Source organism: Temnothorax nylanderi, unplaced genomic scaffold, assembly GCF_030848795.1.
Source record: "Temnothorax nylanderi isolate EJ_2023f unplaced genomic scaffold, tnyl_v1.0 TNYL_tig0416_pilon, whole genome shotgun sequence".
NCBI lineage: Eukaryota > Metazoa > Arthropoda > Insecta > Hymenoptera > Formicidae > Temnothorax > Temnothorax nylanderi.
This window is the reverse complement of record NW_027249478.1, coordinates 1-21,793: the sequence shown is the minus strand read 5'-3', so window position 1 is coordinate 21,793 and position 21,793 is coordinate 1. Positions and strand designations below refer to the sequence as shown.

At 35.0% G+C, this 21,793-nt stretch overlaps 1 protein-coding gene across 8 annotated transcripts; it reads right to left on the bottom strand.

Moving 5' to 3' along the window:
• Window positions 1-3: 3 nt before the first annotated feature.
• LOC139782470 (uncharacterized) lies at window positions 4-21,761 on the bottom strand. Of its 8 annotated transcripts, none has more exons than XM_071721500.1 (7): window positions 19,384-21,761; window positions 19,108-19,309; window positions 18,622-18,721; window positions 15,621-18,550; window positions 15,425-15,547; window positions 6,100-6,208; window positions 4-503 (listed from the first exon to the last, which is right to left on the bottom strand). In XM_071721500.1, exon 1 carries the CDS (start codon window positions 20,606-20,608, stop codon window positions 19,529-19,531), a length of 1,080 nt encoding a protein of 359 aa, XP_071577601.1. In that variant the 5' UTR covers window positions 20,609-21,761; the 3' UTR covers window positions 4-503; window positions 6,100-6,208; window positions 15,425-15,547; window positions 15,621-18,550; window positions 18,622-18,721; window positions 19,108-19,309; window positions 19,384-19,528. The 8 variants fall into 8 exon arrangements, with proteins under 8 accessions (XP_071577601.1, XP_071577605.1, XP_071577602.1 ...); XM_071721501.1 differs by lacking the exon at window positions 4-503 and adding an exon at window positions 2,608-3,243 and having other exon boundaries at window positions 19,100-19,309; XM_071721498.1 differs by lacking the exon at window positions 4-503 and adding an exon at window positions 2,608-3,243.
• Window positions 21,762-21,793: the final 32 nt, after the last annotated feature.

Sequence of the window (21,793 nt, the reverse complement as noted above, 5' to 3'; positions counted from 1 at the left end):
AAAAATCCATTAATTTTTTTATTCTTGTTATAAGATAGACAAAAACAAAATAACTATTTCTATATATTATTTGCTACTGAGTAGATGGAAAATTATAACAAAAATGTCATGTAACTAATGCTTGGTGTATTGAGACATTATTTCACATGAATAGCTGAAATACAAATAAAATTTAACAAAAAAAAACCAGTAAAATTGTTCAAACATCTGCTGCTTTCCTTAAATAAAATAAACTTCGAAAACAAAACATGATTTGCTTTGTCTAACATAAAAAAAGGACAATTTACAGGAAAGCTAAAAAATATTGTAGAATCTTTACAACTTTTTTGTGTATAACACATATAATCTCATATGACCAGCTAAAATCTTTGAAAAATAGCCTTATTATGTTGACTTCTTTTTCTCCCTTAAAGACTCAGAGACACGTTCAGTTCTTTTCCCAAAAGAACCATCCTCCTGCTTTCTCCATGAGCTGTTGATTAGCCACTTTGCAGCACTTTTCTCTGCCACAGAAATATCACAGATGTCAAAGGTTAGAAGAGCTCCTTCCACTTATTCTCAGATATTACAAAGAAATATATTTTTATTCCCCCTCCTGCTTAACTTTCCTCGGAAATTATAATTTGATAATGATTTTACCCTGAACAACATCCTACAGTTTCAGAGTACCAAAGTGTCTCTTATTTTCGTAACCTTGCAGACTGAACTTTGATGCCAGAGTATTAGTCACAAGTTTCGCCAATATTCTTCTGACTGAATTTTCCACACTTTTTTTATCTACATTCTTGCTAAGATAGAAACACTGAAATTATATTTAAAAAAATAGGTTTACAAAAATATAAAAAACTGAAAGTAGTGTATCACATACCACTTCAAAAATATTGTAGCAATTTTTCTTTATGATAAAAATTCCCCAAGAATTTAAGGCTTCTCAAAAAAATTGTCCGAATTAAATAGTACAACATTGAACAATATTTCGTTGATAATGTATAGAGTATAAATACAAGTATACAGAAGGTCACACTAAGGAAACTTGATAGCAAGAAGTTTACACCACAACAATACCCGAAAATTTTGATCAAATAAATATCTATCAAATATACTTTTTAAGATGAATAAAATCTGTTCTAGCATAAAAGGATTATTTATTAACAATACAGGCTTTAGATTGAAGTACAGATGGTGATATAGTAGGACATCTATGTAAATATTAATTATCTATAAAGCAGCTGTACTTTGCTTAAGGATACATCCCAGTAAGCAAAAAAATCATTATTACAATGTTATTGCAATGATATTCTAGAACTTGTAATGTTGTTAAATATGTAGTTCTTAAGGTGATGCTGGAGCCGTCTGTATAACCGACAAAATTATCATTTTCTATGTTATCGACTATATCTCCTTGTATAGACAAAGATATAGACAAGGATAGCACGCTACATTGCACGCATACGTACGCACGATACACATCGACATCATACTTTTATATTACGCTTCCAAATCTTGATTTGGGGGGTTTATCGATGTTTTTATTGTTGTGCAATTCAGGGGAACTTGTTTTCGCGTTCGTACCAATAGTATATCTCTTATATGAAATACATCTTGTGACGAGCTGACAGCTCGCCGCAACTCGAGACGCCATATTGAGATAAAAGTAGGATAAGGAAATCTGTACTTTCGTAATTTTTTCTCGTTTTCTATATAAAATCGGAGTTCCCCTGAATCATTAATGTATGTACTGCAATTCTGGAGAAGGATTTTTAATTCTGTCAAATTAATACGACGCTACGTGCCGACAAAAAATGCCGGTAAAACAGACGGCTCCAGCATCACCTTAATGTTGTATAGAACATCATTATAAACATACTTTGACCACGATTCCGAAATTTCAGTAATGTTGAAATGAGAGTGCCATAACGTTGCAAATAACATTGCGCTAAAGTTTTTCTATCATTCCTGTAATGTTTTTGAGATAAAAATTTAAACGTTGTAACGATGCACCCCCAAATATGCATCGTTCCGGCATAACATCCCGCCGAGACCGCCCGGCCGACCATCCGCCGGGCGAGGAACGGGCACGGTGTGCCCACCGTATTTTAAAGCATTAATCGTAGCGGTAGGAAGCCCGCGAACGGACTTGCCGCGGCAACCGCCTCGACGCGCCGAGCGGTGCCGACCGCGACCGAAGACCGCCGAACGCGATCGCGGCGTCGGGACGCCGTATTTTCCGACCGTTCCGACAGTTCCCGACTCTGCGTCCTGCGCTCACCGCACCATTGTACATACCGCGACTGTTACACTGTGTTCTCAATCCGTTGTAAATATCGCAACCGTTCATTATATAATAAACTCTGTCACGTTATATACACTTCATTTTGCCGAACCGCACCGCGCGTCCTTTCCTCCGCACCTCCTTCGAACCCAGCCCAGCCGCGAGCTAGATCCGCGTTTCGAACGAAGGTTGTTTTAACGTACTATCAACTTTATTACAATATTATATTAAGATTACCGTAATATTAATTCTAACATTTATTTAAAGTTGTTATTAATATTTTGTTTTCATTTCGGGCAATATGTATTTATTTTCAATAATATGTACTACACTAATTACCATAAAAAAGTAGTTTTATTTATATGAACAAATATATATACATATACATATATATATAGGTTTTATTATGAGATTTATTTCGTGTGCCAATTATATCTGCAAATTATCTCTGCCAATTATCTCAGAAAGTATTGATCCTAGGAAGGGATCCTAGGAAGGGATTTTTGAAGTCAGCCTTCGGATAAGGGAAATTAAGGTGCCTTCTAACTCTTCTTTAGGCAATGCGATACGGGTGCTCTAGTTCAATATAACTCTTTTACAATTTTTTTCCAAACTCTTATTCTTTCCTTTTAAACAGATTACACAGGCACACAAAAAAAAGTGTCTTGGCCGAGACACTACACTAGTGTATTCCCATGTACTTTTTCCCGCTGAATCCGAATCCGAAGTCAGAATTGTCAGATTGGCTAAAATTTATGAGATAACCACAAAAAAATAAATTTTTTTTGCCTTTAATTCGTGTTTTTGAGCATTTTTTTGTGGTTATCTCATAAATTTTAGCCAATCTGACTTCGGATTCGGATTCAGCGGGAAAAAGTACATGGGAATACACTAGTGTAGTGTCTCGGCCAAGACACTTTTTTTTTGTGTGCCTGTGTTATTAATCTTTCCGGATCTTTACCAAACAGTTGCTGGAAAATAAGAATTTCTCGTTCAATTTCAGAAATATTAGTAACATCTTCAGTGATTCATTCTGTGTATCAAAATACATTATGTCTGTTAAGTTAGCACTCCCCCCCGCCACAAAAAACCGGAATAACACATATGTAGAAATAGTGCTCTTTATGTGCTAATTATGTGCTCTATTCACGATTTTTGTGATCGAGAGGTTTCGCGGGAAATTGCAATTGAAAGTGGGGATGCTGGCTTAACGTAAGCTAGCACCTCCACTCATTAAAATTACATATAGAATAAAAAACTTTGGTAGAATTATGTGCTTTTTATGTGCTTTCAAATGCCTCAAACAAAATTAGTCTATCTGTAATAGTTTAAAAGATATACGCAAAAAAGATCTATATACTACTGATATAAGAGTAAAGTATCAGTTAAAATACAGAAAGCGAAATAATTCTTGTCTTAAAATGTTTCTCGATTAATGTGTTCTCGAAATATGCACAATGAGATTTCCGTGTTCATCCCCTTCGACCGACCCAAACGTGAGCACCCCATACGTACAAGAGTAAAGTACCAGTTAAAATATAGATAGCGAATTGGTTTTAGTCTTAAAATGTTCCTCAATTTATGTGCTTTCGAAATATGCACAATGAGATTTCCGTGCTCATCCCCTTCGGCCGACCCAAACCTGAGCACCCCATAAATACAAGAGTAAAGTACCAGTTAAAATACAGATAGCGAATTGGTTTTAGTCTTAAAATGTTCCTCAATTTATGTGCTTTCAAAATATGCACAATGAGATTTCCATGTTCATCCCCTTCAGCCGACCCGAACGTGACCACCCCATATGTACAAGAGTAAAGTACCAGTTAAAATACTGATAGCAAACTGATTTTAGTCTTAAAATGTTCCTCAATTTATGTGCTTTCAAAATATACAGAATAAGGTTTTTGTGCTCATCCCCTTCAGCTGACAAACCTTCCTGAAAGTGAGCACCAGTATACTTACAAGAGTAAAGTTCTTACTAATATAACAATTCGTTTCCAGCCTATTGATTATAAGCTGAAAATGTTTTATGAGCTTGTGGAATATGTACAATAAAATTTTACTGCTGACTCTTTTTTTATGAAAAAAATTATGAAAAAACCTAAATAACATTAATTTTTTACGAAAATGTTAAAACATTATTATTTTATAATTTTATTTTGTAATTTTTATTTTATAATTTTTATTTTATAATTTTTTTAATCTGGTTATTCCTATACATACAATATATGTAAGATTAATCCTAATTTGATGTTAATTTTACTATAAAGATAGAAACAATAGTTTACAAAATTAAATTAGTTGAAATTGTTTTGGTTAATGTATTGATTAAATTGTTTAATAAGACTTCAGAAAATTTTTTAAAATTAGTATTTTTTACATAAATATTGTTATATGTAAAATTGTTAACAAAACATGGGATAGTTATCAGTATCAAATATTTGATAGAGAATAGATGGAAGAAGTACATGCAGGAATAGATAGGAAGAATTGAGGTATACAAGTACCTAAAATATAATTTTGTATATAAGTAATATAATGATATTAATATTTATAAAATTAAATATATGTGTTTGTATATATTTTTAAAGTTATTTAATATGAGTTATGAGTAAGTATTGCAAAGTTGCTAAATATTATGGAGAATTTTTCACTGAGATTCTGAACAATATATAAATATATATAAGTAAACATATGTTTAACAAATTTTTAACATTCTCTTTCTAATAATAGAAACAAAATGTAATTTTCAAAATTAGTTACTCTTTAGTAAACTTTAATTTGTATTTATATAGAATCTCTTGTGTATTATTTTTCATGACAATATTATATGAATGATAGTGCAGTTCACTCTATAATTGCGCGACTAATACTTGAAGGATATATTTGTTTTATGATGTATATAAAAGAATATGGTAATATAATATTTAGATATTACACATATAATTATGTTTATTAAAAAAATTTGTATCAAAAAATTACATTGACGAAAAAAATTAATGTGATTTTTATCCTGTCTAAAAAAAGGCATGTTAAGTCGATAGTCGAATTTATTGTTGCCGCTTTTCCGCGATGCTGATTGGTTTTCTCGCTGCGCTTACTTCATTTGCAGCTGTCATTTGCAGCTGTCATCGTATATTTTGACAGTTGTGTGTATCAAGAAATTAATAGTGTAATAGTAATAGCATAATGTTAAAGCTAAATAGCGCGCGCGAAGCGCGCGTCTGTGGTGCTAGTGCTTTTAAAATCATTGTGCATATTTCGGGAGCACATAAATTGAGGAACATTTTAAGACTAAAACCAATTTGCTATCTATATTTTAACTGGTACTTTACTCTTGTACGTATGGGGGACGTTTGGGTCGGCCGAAGAGGAAGAGCACGGAAATCTCATTGTGCATATTTTAAAAACACATTAATCGAGAAACATTTTAAGACAAGAATTATTTTGCTTTCTGTATTTTAACTGATACTTTACTCTTATATCAGTAGTATATAGATCTTTTTTGCGTATATCTTTTAAACTATTACAGATAGACTAATTTTGTTTGAGGCATTTGAAAGCATATAAAAAGCAAATAATTCTAGCATATTGAGTTTTTTATTTTATATGTAATTTTAATGAGTGGGGGTGCTAGCTTACGTTAAGCCAGTATTCCCAGTTTCAATTGCAATTTCCCACGAAACCGCTCGAGCACAAAAATCATGAATAGAGCACATAATTAGCGCATAAAGAGCACTTAATTTCTGCATATGTGTTATTCCGGTTTTTTGTGGGGGAGGAGATGCTAACCTAACAGACATAAATACATTATGTTACTTTTTTACCTTTTAAGATTTTTTTCTTTGTTTACGGGTGTTTGCAAATCTAAGCCATTCCATTATAGAGTGTTCCAAGTCTTTCTCTGTATTTCAAGGGATTGTTGTCTAATAGCCTCTAAAACAAGAAGAATTCAATATAGTTTAGACTAGCTGGTTACCCGGGCTTTGCCCCGGAGGACATATGTAATAAGACACGCAAATAGTCTCTCTCTCTCTCTCTCTCTCTCTCTCTCTCTCTCTCTCTCTCTCTCTCTCTCTCTCTCTCTCTCTCTCTCTCTCTCTCTCCCTCTCTCTCCGTCTCTCTCTCCCTCTCTCTCTCCCTCTCTCTCCCTCTCTCTGCGCATGCGCCTATCGTTGCCCATCTTCCCTATCTACATGCTATTTTCTGAACACGTGCTATCTAAGTGACTGCTGACTCTGCGATATTTCTTGTGATCTATACGGAACTCTACTTTTAAGTGATTAAGCGATTGTAGATAACACATGCAGCGTACGTGTGTTAAGTGTACTAAACGGATTGCTGGTGAATCTGTTTCATGTGCTGAGTGTCATAGAGCATTTCATCCGGGTTGTGTCAAAGCTTACGTTGGAACTAAGTCTGCTAGTGCTTGTTGTAAATTACTAAATATGCCGGGTACTCCGAGAGAGGATCGCCGTGTACTTTCCTCAGATCATTGTGATATAGTATCTAACGTTGATGCCTCACTCGGCGGTGCACGTACGCATTCCACTACGCATGACACTATACATGACACTATACATGACTCTACCAATGATCTTTTGCGTGGATTGATTGCGAAGTTTTCCGCTTTTATGGACGGTCAGCACTAACAAAGAACTAAGTGATAAACTTAATCACTTGAATCGTCTTGCTGACACTGCCGTTCAAAATAGTCAGCGCATAGCTAAATTGGAGCAAGATAATGCGATACTTATTCGTGAAATCCAAGACTTGAAATCTGCTCAGTCATTTCAGGGATCTCATAGTGGAAATGAGTTAATCATTTCAGGTTTACCATCGACGTTGTCTGTTGCTCCATCCGAGCTTGCCAAAAATGTGCTAGAGGCATTGGACGTTCCGAACTTGTCATGCCATATTCTTGGCGTTAGAGCTGTTAAGAAAGCGCTGTCAGCGACTTCCACAGTTGCTACATCTTCTAGCTCGATTATTGTCACCTTGGCCTCGAGTGCCGTTCGCGATATTGTTATTTCTAAAAAGCGGGAAAAAGGTGTACTCAAAAGGAAAGACGTATGCGGTGGCAACTCGGATCGTAACATTTACGTCAATGAGTTGTTATCCAAGAGCACTTATGACATATTACAACGGGCTAAGAGTATTGCTAAGGAGAGGTCGTATAAGTATGTCTGGGTAAGGAATGGCCAGATATGTGTTAAATATTCCGATGGTGAACCTGTTATCCATATCGATTCCGATACTGATCTTGCCAAGCTTGTCTATCGTTCGGCATAATGCAACATGTAAATTTTCTTATCCGTATTGCTCAATAACGCTAATTTTCTTTGTGGACATATCGACTTGCTTGCGCGTGGAATTGGATAACATCAGTTTTTGGTATAGGGCTTCTAGTGCTTTCTTCGTTTTTATAGTTTGAAGATTGCGACGCGCTCTAGTTCTTAGTTTTATATACACTGTTTAGTTTGCTTAGTATTACTTGCTTCTTATCATATTCTATTTTCATTATACTTATGAAGTTGCGTTAGTTCTTAATTTTATAGTGTATATATTATTGAAATTGGTTATATTTTATTGCGTCATACTCAACATCCTATCAATTGTTTGTATGCTGGATCATTGGTTGCTTGCCTTATGAGAGAGAGCATGCACATGCTTTGTAATTACAGTACTGTATTTCTATCAAACTCACATCAACTTCTGTCTTTAATATTTCGCTCTTGTTTACATCATGTGTATCTTTGTATTATGGAACAAGAAGTTTGAGTCGCCAGTAGATAATTAAAAATTACTAAAGATGTTGTAATCTTTGTATTATGCTTTGTAATTACAGTACTGTACTTCTATCAAACTCACATCGACTTCTGTCTTTAACATCCCAGTAAACAATTTGTCAGCAAATTGTAACCAATTTAACACCAAATACGCGCAAAACTTGTCGACAAATTCGGTGCGATCTGTGTCTGCAATACGCTTGTGTTTTGCTAGCAAAGCTTGTGTACATGACTTGACACCAAATTGACGCCAAATATCGAGCAAAACAGGACAGCAAAAGTTCAACGGCAAATTTGCGCCATATTGTGAACAAGGCTTGCCAACAAAAGCTCGACAGCAAATTTGTGCCAAATTGCGAGCAAACCTTGACAAAAGAACTTGACGCCAAATTGACACCAAATACCGAGCAAAGCTTGCCAGCAATCTAACAGCAAATTGTTGACAAATTGCTATCAAAGTTTGTTGACAAAACCCGACGCCAAATTGATATCAAATATCAAACAAGATTTGAGAACAATACTTAACAGCAAATTGGCACCAAATACAGAGCAAATCTTGATGACACAGCTTGACGCCAAATTGCAGCAAGCCTTGTTACGTAGCCATTAATAAATACTAAAATATATTTTTTTAGGGAAAATTAAAAGCATTAAATTATAAAAAGCATATAATTTTTTATTGATTTACAATAAATTATTTTATACATATGTTAAAAGAAATCTTTATATTTATAAAACATTATAAGACATTTATAAAATTTAACGGTGGCAATAAAATAATTAATTATATATTAATTACAGTAAATGTTATACAATGTGAATTTACTGACATATGCAAACATTTAACTTTGTCAACAGCACATACAATATTTGTAAACACTCGAGAATCTTATAGAATGCCTGGAACACATACTCCGTGCGCAGATAATGCATTGGCCGGTATAAGAAGGATTTATAGAATCTTACTGAAAACACGAGTATAATTTCTATGAAAATGCATCTAAAACAATATTCTTATAAGCCTAATACTACTAACTTTCCTTTCTTTAATCATACAATAATAACTACCGTGCATATTTAAACAACTAGTTCAAACTTGAAACACGATTTATTATTTGCAAGAATGCAAAATTGAAATAAACAAATGTTCACAATGTGCATAGTTCGTCGATTACGATGGAATAATGTAGTACTGTTGTCAGAAAGAAATAACAAAAGAATAATATACATCATTTAGGTGCAAGCAACCGAAGTGAATTTTGTAGTGTTTGATGTAATAGAAATTAATATACAGCAGAAAAAAACTGTTCAAACAAAACTTTTAAACCGTTCAAACAAAACTTTTAAACTATTCAAACAAAACTTTAAACTTTTACAGATAAAAAAATACACGATATTTCATCAACAGTTCCAAGATTATTTTGAGAAATATTTTAATCAAAGAAAGAATATGTAACATTTTTAATATTGCAAGAATATGATAGTTATAAAACTAAAGCATTTCCCTTGTATTTTAAATTGTTTTAAATTGTTTCTATTTCAAACTAATATTACAATTTTGCCTTAATCAGATTCAAACGGCAAGTAGAATGAAACATTTTATTACATAATATTACATATTCTTTATACTCTTATAACTCTTCTTTAAGACTATAAGAGTATAACTCTTTATACTCTTATAACTCTTCTTTATAACTCTTGTTTTCACGAAACATTTCGAATATTTTTTATTCTCATCACTATTCTCGCAGTTTTCAGAATTATCATCGTTGTCATCTGAATGAGCCTCGTTATTGTTGCCGGTGTGTCTGTTAATGTTAAATATATCTCTATAATTATCGTTATTTTCGAAATCAAAGTGTTCAGAGTACTCAAAATGATCAGAATTATTAGAAAATTCAGAATGGTGAGAAAGTTCAGAATGATGAAAAAGTTAAGAATAATGAGAAAGTTCAGATTCTTTTTGATTATGAAGAAAATCTGGTATTACGGAACTTTGGCTTTTAACGGAAGCATGTGCTTGCTGAATATGCGACTGATCGAATTCAATTAAAGAATCTGTTGAATTGAGTTCTTCTACAACTTCAACATTCACTTTCTGCCTTTTAACTTTCTTAGAAAGCTTATGAAACGGTGTTTTTTGGCATGTTCTAAAATAAACTGCAAATAAATTTAAATGTTATGTTTACATAAAATACATAGATTTCAAAATATATACTATCTTTACTTTTTAAAAACATTTATTTTTTCAGATTTTCTACTGCACAATCACTATAACAAATGGAATGTTAATGAAAAAAAATATAACTAAATTAATTAAACTAACAGTACAAAATAAACTTATAGGATGGAAGGCTGGCTGATTTTCTCGAGTTATAAAAAGGTCATCAATTTAAATTTAAAAACAAAATCTCGTTTAATTAAACAAATTTTAAATACAATTAACGTTTTACGTTTCGACTTTATATACTTAGTCTTCTTCAGAAACCTGATACATAAGAGATAATACATAAAAAATAATTAAAAAATAAAAAGAAATAAAATTGCTACAAATAAAAAGGATAGAGAACAAAGCCGCATACTTTGGACTGACTTGCCAGAAATGTAGCTAAGATCTACACTATGACATAGTATAGACCTTAGCCACAATTAATGTATATACGAGTTGTCAAAAATAGAATGAAATAAGTCAAGTAATAAAATTGTTACTATTATCTATACTGTTGTTATTATTATCTCAAACGATATTATTTATTATTTGACAGTGTAAAATTGTAATGCATATATTAAAATTACATTAGGGCTAGAATATAAACCAGACCCACAAGAATGAGAGCAATTCCAAGATCTCAAGACGAGAATTAACCAGATCTTACAGGGCGGAATTAAGGAGTCTGGATTACTGATTGAAATCAAAGTAAGAAAAGAAAAGAAAAAAAAGAAAAGAAAAGAGAGGGGGGCCTCTGCTTTTGTCTACGAGATCAATTCTAGGGCTAGAATATAAACCAGAGCCACAAGAATGAGAGCAATTCCAGATCTTAAGACGAGAATTAACCTTGCAGAGCCCCTTGTACTACCACGATCAATGTCGATCTTCCAATATGGCGTCCCAAATGAGAATATCGGAAGGGCCCTGCTCGCTGGACCGGACTCCTCGCCTCAATCCTCCCTCAAGCTCTCCTTTTCCTGGCGGTGAGCTCTCCTTGGGAAGTCGAATCTCGCTCGGTTGGTCTCCAGAATACGTGCCGCTTAGCTCAATCAGTTACAAAAGAAGGAAAACGTACTCGTCTCGTCCGAAGAAACGCAGCAAGAGCGGCCATGACACTGAACAAGAGCGAGGAAGGAGGTGGGGGCGCGTTGAAAGTGGCGACTCACGTGTCGCGCCATCTGAATGAAACGCCCTAAACATCGCTTGGTATTTGGCGTCAATTTGTTCTTAAGTTTTGTTACCAAAATTTGCTCAATATTTGGCATCAATTTGGCGTTAGGTTTAGTCAACAAACTTTAACAGCAATTTGGTGCCAATTTGTTATCAGGTAGTTGCTAAGCTTTGCTCGGTATTTGGCGTCAATTTGTTCTCAAGCTTTGTCACCAAAATTTGCTCAATATTTGTCATTAATTTGGTGTTAGGTTTTGTCAACTAATTTTAGCGGCAATTTGATGCCAATTTGTTATCAGGTACTACTAAGCTTTGCTCGATATTTGGTATCAATTTGGCGTCAATTGTGTATGCATGTTTTGATACGTATTTGCTAGCAGTTTGCCGACAACATTTGATAAAACAAATTTTGATGCAAATTTGTACCATTTCTGAAACCAAAATTTGTAGCAAGTATTTGGCATTATTTGTTCGAACAGATTTGGCTATCTGGGATCTTGTAACTGCTATATTGTTATAACTGCTATAGTATGTAATTACCATATTATTGTAACTGCTATATTACTTTTTTGCCCTTTAGCCTTGCTTGGGCATAATAAATCTATCTATCTATCTATCTATCTCTCCCTCTCTCTCCCTCTCTCTCCCTCCCCCCTCTCTCTCTCTCTCGGATTGGTAATCTCCTTACCACACTTTTTAATCCTCGGATTGGTAATCTCCTTACCACACTTTTTAATTGTTGTCTCAAATTCAGTTACTTCCCGTCTTTGTGGAAACGAGCTATACTTCGGCCGCTCTCCAAAGTTAAATCTCCTGCTTCTCCTTCAGACACGAGGCCTATTGCTAATCTGTGCGAACTCTCTAAGCTGTTCGAAAAAATTCTGCACCGCCAGATCTCGGACTTCATAGCTACTCATCACATTCTCGATGATCGGCAATCCGGTTACCGGAAAGGCTATTCCACCCAGTCCGCTCTGCTGCGGTTGCTCCACGACATTAAATATGGCGTCGACGTGGGTGAGGTGTTGATTCTCGTCCTCTTTGACTTCAGCAAAGCCTTCGACACGGTCTGTCATTTTCTACTGTTGACCAAATTCAGACAACTAGGGTTTTCTGATTCGGCCCTCAAGTTAATTTTTTCCTATCTAACAGGCCGATGTCAGGCTGTCGTTGACTTGGAGGGCGTGTTCTCTGACTGGCTGTCTGTTACCTCTGGTGTTCCACAAGGTTCTGTCTTAGGTCCTCTCCTTTTCTCCCTATTTATCAACGACATTGGTGCCTTCCTTGAGTATACCGAGCGCATTATATTTGCTGATGATACACAGATCTATCGCAGAAGTCACCTTAGTCAACTGAACGTTGCTTTACAGCTTGTCTCACATGACGTGGGTGTCATCTCAGAATTTGCTGCAACCAACGGATTGACCCTCAATCTTAAGAAATCAAAAGTCTTGATTTTTGGAAGTAGGAGTCATGTTAGTCACTTAAATTTAAATGACCTACCTCTCATTTCAGTTAGCGGTACCTCCATCCCATTCGTTACGGAAACTCGAAACCTCGGGGTCATGATGCGCTCCGACCTATCTTGGGAGGGTCACGTTTCACACATTTCAAGAAGGGTGCACTTCACACTGCACAAACTGAAATTTCACAAAAATTTATTATCAGTTTATCTACGTGTCAAGCTTGTGACCACCTTGATTTTGCCTTTGTTGGATTACTGCTCTCTTGTATACAACGACGTGACCGAGGAGCTTAATACTAGGCTTCAGAGACTCCTAAATTGTGCTATTCGTTTTATTTTTAATGTAAGGCGTGACGAACACATCACGCCTTACCGGCATCGACTGGGTTGGTTGTCGGTCAAATACCACCGTCTTTACTTTCTTGGTATCGAAATGTTTAAGGTGTCCCATGACCTATCTCCTAGTTACCTCTCTGAAATATTCGTTGATCATGACCCCTCTGTCAGGCGATCGTCACGACTGGCGCTACCGCACTCTTTTCATGTTCCCATCCACCGAACTGAAACCTATCGCAGGTCCTTCCATCTCGCGGGCATCTACTTTTGGAACTCGCTTCCTAATGATGTTGTTTCAGCAACGTCTGTCGCCGTCTTTAAGAGTAAGCTTTTTGACCATCTTTTCTCGCTTGAGCGGAGCTCTATCTAGAGTTTTATTAGTCCCTGCCTTATGCATGATCTTATTGAGAGTGTTAACCTATCGCTTACACGTCAATTAGTTTAAGCAACTTTTAGTGTTCATTAGTTGTTCTTGCGTTTCTTGCGAGTGGAACCTGAAACTTTTTCCATCGCTCTGTGCAACTTTTGCGTGCTATTAGCGGTGTGCTTCAACCCTTTTCTTCACTCTATCGATTCCTCCGCCTGGGTTGCAGTTCCACTGCTGGTCGCTGCTCAATGCACATCTGTCGCTATCATATTATATTATTTTATACTGTACCTCTTATTTTGATTCATTGCTTCTGTTCTTATTTACTACTTTTTTTTGTTTTTTTCGGTTGTTCTACCTCTGTAATTCATTACTTGCCTAAAGTCATTGACTATGGCATAAAATAAACCAATCAATCAATCAATCAATCTCTCTCTCTCTCTCTCTCTCTCTCTCTCTCTCTCTAAAATGCTATAAATTAAAAAATATTACTTTTTTATCAACTGAAATTCAATTCCGTCGTATACAATTCTTTGAGATTCACTCAATTATTTCCTTAAAAAATTGGAAAAATTTCGTAACCGATTTCCAAAAAGATACCGGTTCCCAAAAAGATCAGTAACGAAAAACTGTACAGTTTATAGCACTCCCCGGGAAATTCTACCCCTGTTTTATATGCAATTCTTTAAAATTCGATCAATTATTTCCCGAAAAATTAAAAAAACCGGTTTCCAGAAAATCGATAACAAAAAACTATACACGTAGTGGCACTTCCCGGAAAATTCTACCCCTATTTCATATACTTTTGGTAAAAATTCGGTTCAGAGGTTTGAGATTCGGTCAATTATTTCTCGAAAAATTAGAAAAATTAAAAAAACCGGTTTCCAGGAAATTGGTAACGAAAAACTATACACATAGTGGCACTCCCCGGAAAATTCTACCCCTATTTCATATACTTTCGGTGAAAATTCGATTCAGGGGTTTGGGCTGGGCGTTGATGAGTGAGTGAGTGAGTGAGTGAGTGAGTGAGTCAGTCAGGACATCTTCCTTTATATATATAGATAAGAGAAAGTTGTAATTTAATATATACATAATTTAATTATAATAAGCAGCTTTACTTCCCAGTAAGCAAGAAACGTCAAGAAACATTTCAACTACATTGCATTAATGTTAAAACGTTGCTGTAATGTAGTTAAAATGTTTCTTGATGTTTCTTGCTTACTGGGTTACGACTTGCGTAAAAGCTTCTTGGTCATCTTTTAGCATTTCTTAAAAAGTAAGAAAACTGTTAATAAGAGTTAAGGGAAGATATTCTCCAATCTTAGTATCTTGTACAGACTGTACAGAGTTTTCCTTATGATATATTGTTCACTGATGTTTATCTTAGTCAGGGTCAAATTTTTCAAATGGTGGTTTCTTGAATTTAATACAACAATTGATCCCATATGTTAAGACATATTCATTGCCCTGTACATATAAAATATGCTTACAATAATATATTTATATACTTTAGAGTGTGATAGCACATATATGGGAAAAAAATATAGAAATAAATAAAAAGTCAGTTTTGATCTTGTTTGTACTGATCGTTTGTTACATCTATCAACTTTATACTAATTTTATACTAAATTACTCTTTCAGTGATACATGCAAACGATGATGTATTAAAGCCTTATAATAATTCTTCAACAAATTGTCTTCATGCATATTGTACCAGCTTTATACGTTATCATTTACATATTTCGCCAAATTTTGAGGTTATTTTATAGAAAGTTACACTGCTTGCGGTACCATCGAAATAATAGGATTGACGAACCTTGATGATATTTTTGATGTCCAAGGATAAGTCTATTATAGAACGTAGATAAATTAATTGATATTTCCTCTCTTTTGTAAATCTCTCTTGTAAATCGGAAAATGAATCCTGCATCACCAGCTACTATTCATAGCACGTATGGTTAATTGAATTCTTATCATTAATATACAACTTTTGGAATATAATAGTTACTTACTTATATATATAAATATGCTGTAAACAAAGAGCACTCTGCACTGCTCGATCCACACACGTGTATACGCTGCGCACTCACACATTGTATGTAGGATAATCATGTACATCATGGCTGTCGCGATGAGCGTTGCGCACAATATAAAACAATAACATTATAACAACAGAAAATTAATATACTACCAACGTTATTTCTAAGTCCAAATTACAAGGAATTTTGAACTGTTGCATTGATCTCAAATAAATGTCAGAGTAACATTTGAAAAATATTTTCTGTAACGTTTTTAAAATATTTTAACAACATTAAAAAAAATCATATTACGAAATAATATTTTTTAAATATGTGTATAATATTATTAAAAAACATTTAAAAAATACACATAAAGTCAATATTTCTAAACATTAATTTAATGTTCCTTGCTTATATACTGGGTTCGTTTATACTGTTGGCCATTCAGGACTTCATTGGCATAAAAATGTCTCATTGAAAGTGCAACTTGGTTATCCCTCCTATCCATAATAATATCAATATTCTTACTGTTCTCTATATCACGAAATGTGGCTTGTTGTAGTGGTTTGTAGCCAGATTTAAGAGATGCTTTGAGAGACTTTAACTTGTTTTCAAATACAAAAGCACTAAAACTTTCAAGATCTCCATGAAGGTAGCATTCTTGAGCTAAATGAGATAGACTGTGAACATTGTAAGCAATAAATTTCTGGCCATAAATTTCAACAGAGTGAGATATAAATGTATTTAGAAATTTTTCAGCATAATGACAAAAGGTCTTAACAAGAGATGGACTTAAAAGAATAAAAATAGCACAATGAAGCAGCAAGAAATGCTTGTAAATGTTCTCATTTAAATGGTCTTTCAGCACTACTATTCCATCATAAAGTAGTAATCTCCTAAACTCTGTGGCCTTATAATACTTCAGCTCATTGAAATTTCTAGGCTTTCGATTAAAGTCCTGTGGACAAGTGGCCTTTCCTACTAGCAGCTCGTCAGATATTTTTGCCACAGTACTTATATGTAACTTCCATGGCCCGTTCTACTTTTGCCAGGTCAATAGTAATCTTCTAAACACACCTTGATAGACCAAATGCATTCCGAGTCGGAATTGCGATACCATGCCGATTCCAAGTTCTTCAAGCGGAGACCGATCATTATGTTGATGGTGATTTGGCTGAACCAATTGATAAATGATTCATCCGTTCTGAGAGACTCATTAAGCTTGGGATACGTCATTCTGTTATCTATCCATTCACCTTTTACTTTACACTTTTCACAGGCAAAGTACGCACCATGTTCTACAATCCCCTTCAATAATGAGCGAGCAGGAGCATCACAGATGAAGTTGTTTATGCCAAATTCAAACCTCTGACCATTGTACGTATATCCATTTTCTTGCAAGTAATGAACTTCCTCAACAAAGTAGTACAAAAATTGATGAAGCTCTGGCACAACTGCACTTTGAAACAAAGTCAATGAAATGACAAAAGGCTGATTATTAGCATCAACAAGTCTACCAAGAAGAGGCCAGAAGTGTTCTCGGGAACTTTTAAAAAGGGGAAGCTTATCTGTATTGACGTCAATGACAATTCTTCCATGAATTTCCAGATAATTCTCAAGATTTATGGAATTTAAATTTGTAGTAATACTTTTGTACCAAAGTTGGCCTCCATTAATTTGTATTATTCGGATGCTTGAAGGAGTGTCAAGTAATGTCTTATATGACAAAGGAATGTTAGGAAACAAAGGTTTCAGTTTAATTAACAGCGACTCAAGTTTTCGCATTGAAAGCAAACCACTTTCCAAGGCCCAAATACGCAACACTTCAATAAGATAAGTTTCTTTTTCCTCTTCAGTCTCAAAGTAAAGTTCAATTTGGTAATAGTTAGGATCTTAATTAGAATTTGTAGATGTAGTAGATCTTGAATCATCACTATCATGTCCATCATTACTATTATTACTAGAATAATTGCCATTACTATTATTGAGATCCACATCATCACTCGAATAATTACTTTCATTAAAGTTATCATCATAACCATCATCATTTATATTTTCGCTTCTGTCTGCATCTTTGTATTCCTTTTTATCTTGCCTAAAACATCTAAATTGCTAGAAGTTGCTGCAGTGCAATCCTCCTGCATTCCAGTTTCTTGAGTAGTGCTATTTCCACTTTGACTCTCATCATTTGAACTGGAACAGTCTTCTAAATCGACGAAAGATTCACGAAGAATTGAAGAAATCTTTTCAAGTCTTGCTCTTTTATGCTCTGCTCTGTTGACCTTTCTCTCAAAGCTTCTCTTTAAATACCTGATCTTGAAAATAAATTAAAAAGAAAAAAATAGACAAATATTCCTCAATACAAGCAAAGAAGAAAGTATTTGTCAAAATCAAGTCTTGCAAAGAAGATAAGAAATAAGCAATAAAACCAGGTAAATAATTAATTATACCAGTATCGAAAGAAATGCAAGAGGTTGCATCATAAATGTAAATAGGATGAAATAAAAGTAGAAGTTATTGTTTACACGCAATTCAATTCTTTATAAGTGCTTTCCAGATTTCTATAATACATTAGATCACTAACTCTCTAGATTTTGCTTGCATAAAATATGAAATGTATATAATAAGAGTGTTTGCATGTATAGTGTATGAGGAAAATGATAAAATAAATGTAGTGTAATATAATAAAGTGTAACATAATTCGTCTACTATAAAGATAACATTATTCCTTGTCAAAAATCGAAGCAAAAGGCCCTGAATCATTTTTTTCCGTAATACTTCATGAAAGAGATGTTGTCGAATAAAGGATAGCCAGTCAGTGAAGCCTCTTAATCAAATTCGAATGACGAAACATTTTACCTTTCCATTTTATTCTGTCCTATAAGTACTTGATAATGTCTCAGGAAATTCCGGATCCCAAAAACCTTTAAAAAAATTATATTTACTATATATATTATATTACATAAAAAAATAATAATAAAATAAAATATTATACCTTCTGGTGTATTTGGTCACTCATATTTGTATCGATGTCGCGAGCATTGATTCTTCCGTTTTTGTAGTTCTTCTTTTGACAATGTCAAATTCTTATAATACTAAAAATCAAATATCATGAATTACTTTTTTGAGAAAAATGTTTATATTTATTTATTTATATTTATTTCTTATTTATATTTATATTTATTTATTTATATTTATTTATTTATATTTATTTATTTATATTTATTTATTTATATCCCATATAACAATACTATTAATAATAACATGACAAAAGGGCTTGCGAACTAGCAGGTTGTTAATGCTGACATGTATTTAAAATCATAACAATGACTTGACAATAACAAACGTTTCGGCCATAACTGTGGCCTTCTTCAGTGTAGTCGTTAAATTAAAACAATATACCCCCTTATACAATAAAGAATCATTCGCTTACAAATTAGATGGCCTGCTACATTACATCGATTAAAACGCACTCGCTTACATACGCTCACACCCTACGCACATCGCCTCGGTCAGATCGCAGCTCGTAGACATATCGCGTCTGGTAATACTTCGAGCCTTCGTAAAGTCAGTTTGCCGCTCGCAGATATATCGCGTCTGGTAATCCTTCGAGCCTTCGCAGAATCATGATGAGAAGGAATCCGTCCCTACCCCGTCTTCACAATACGATAAGAATGGATGCCCTTATGCAGAAATTTATTTAGTGTTAAATTAAAAAGAAACAGTAAACTCATACAACTCAACCTGCACTAGCTACCTTCGCTCGCGGAAACGCTTCTCGAACGACACATGTTCGTCAGTGGTCGGTCAGGTGTCAAATGCGAGAGTCAGCGATCTATCCAGAGGGAAATTATGGAGGGGATAGAGTACGGGAGAGGAAGGAGAAGAGACCCACGTGGGAATCAGGAAGGTGGGAGAGTGTTAAGGATCGGGAGATAGGCTTCTGGCAATAACTCCGTGTCACTATGTTTATTGAGACCGTCGCTCTGTCTTTTTATATGTAACATTTCAGAAATGAGACGTTTATTATACACCGGCTCACTGTCTAAGATCCTCACTCCTTCCCAATCTAATCTATGATCCGTTTTTAAACGATGTTCGGTAATAACTGATGGAGATCCGCTTCTCTTCAAGATATCGGATTTATGCTCTTTAATTCTGGTTTTGAGCTGTCTTTTAGATTGCCCCACATAAGTGGCATCACAATCCACACAACTTATCTTGTAAACTATTCCGCAGTGTGCTGATATGTCTAATTTGTCCTTGCCCGTTGTGATGAACCTGTTCAACTTAAACGGAATCGTAAAGGCGGGGCGAAAATTAATATTTTTGGCTAACGTCGTAAAGCCATCTGAAATAGTTTTAATATACGGAATAGTAAAATTAGAAATCTTAGCAGATTGGCTGCTAGGTTGTGTGTTATGAGCTAGGAATTTAATTCTTCTTCTGATCGTCGAAAAAATGAAACCAAGCGGATATCCATTCTTAAGTAATGTGTTAATTGTGTTTTTTAAATTTTTCTTGTGAAACTGCGGGTGGGAAAGAGAGATGATCTTATCAATGAGCCCGTATATTACGCCTCTTTTGTGACAAAGAGGATGGTTGGAATTAAAATTCAAATATCTGCCTGAGTAGGTTGGTTCCTCCGTGTGTACAAAGGGCGTGTGTACAAAGGGCAGGGACGTAATCAACGCGAGCTTATGACTCGCGCTTACTGGGAATTCCTCGTTCATGGGGAACAATTGCAAGCCCCAATCCCTAGCACGAAGGAGGTTCAGCGGGTTACCCGGGCCTTTCGGCCAGGGAACACACGCTGATTCCTTCAGTGTAGCGCGCGTGCGGCCCAGAACATCTAAGGGCATCACAGACCTGTTATTGCTCAATCTCGTGCGGCTAGAAGCCGCCTGTCCCTCTAAGAAGATTTGTTTGTACGTTGATAGTAAAAACCCGCCGGCCGAAGCCGGGGGCCTTCGAGATACCATAAGGTACGCCTATTTAGCAGGCTAGAGTCTCGTTCGTTATCGGAATTAACCAGACAAATCGCTCCACCAACTAAGGTCCATCCTACTCCATTAACTTTTTTTTGGACCAACGGCTTAACGTCTTCATCTTCATCGGAAATTTCACTAGTCTTGTTCACTAGTGTTGTAGCACTATTTTCAGTAACATTTGCAATAGCATTTGCTATAGAAACATGTTGAATAAAATCTTGTTTTACACTATGCAATATATTAGCTGCCTTATGTTTGTCTATACTTGAGGACATCTTTTCATTATTCTTGACTGAATAAAATGTAAGTCGAGATTGTTTCATCATCAGTCTCTTCTTTAGATATGGCGTAATTGGTGTAAAGAGCATTGATGGACTTTTATTTGGCTGTTTATTTTTGTCGGTATCGGAATTAAAATTAATAGGACTTGTATCTAATTCCAATGGAACACTATCGTTTTCTTGCAAGTTATTCAAGTGTTGAGATATCGCTTCATCCTTTGTTTTCATGCAAGGATATCATATACTATATATCTGTTTCTATATAATCTATATTTGTAACTTCGTAATTAATACGATATTTACAATACGTGTGCACACGCAAAGCTTTTTCTTCAAATAAACAATCACAACAATTCATTACCATTCACTATTGCGCTGTTCATAGAGCCTGTAAACGCTAACGCTATTAATGCACTACCTCGGAAGGAAGAGCGTTGGTAGCGAGCAGTTATGACGTATAACACTACCAGTAATGACGTCACGACAGCGTTTGGTAGCGCTATCATAGAGCTCCGCGAACAGCCAGTAGCGCTAGGTAGCGCTAATAGCGTCTCCCCGAACGCACCCCAGGTGTACTAAGATTGATTGATTGATTGATTGGTTTATTTTATGCCATAGTCATGACTTTAGGCAAGTAATGAATTACAAAGGTAGAACAATCGAAAAAAACAAAAAAGTTGTAAGTAAGAACGGAAGCAATGAATAAAGTAAGAGGAACAGTACAAAATAATACAATATAATAGCGACAGATGTGCATCGAGCAGCAACCAGCAGTGGAACTGCGACGTAGGCAGAGGAATGGAAACACAGAGCAACGGAAACAGTCACAGGTTCCACGCGCAGGAGACGCAAGAACAATTAATGAACACTAAAAGTTACTTAAACTAATTGACGT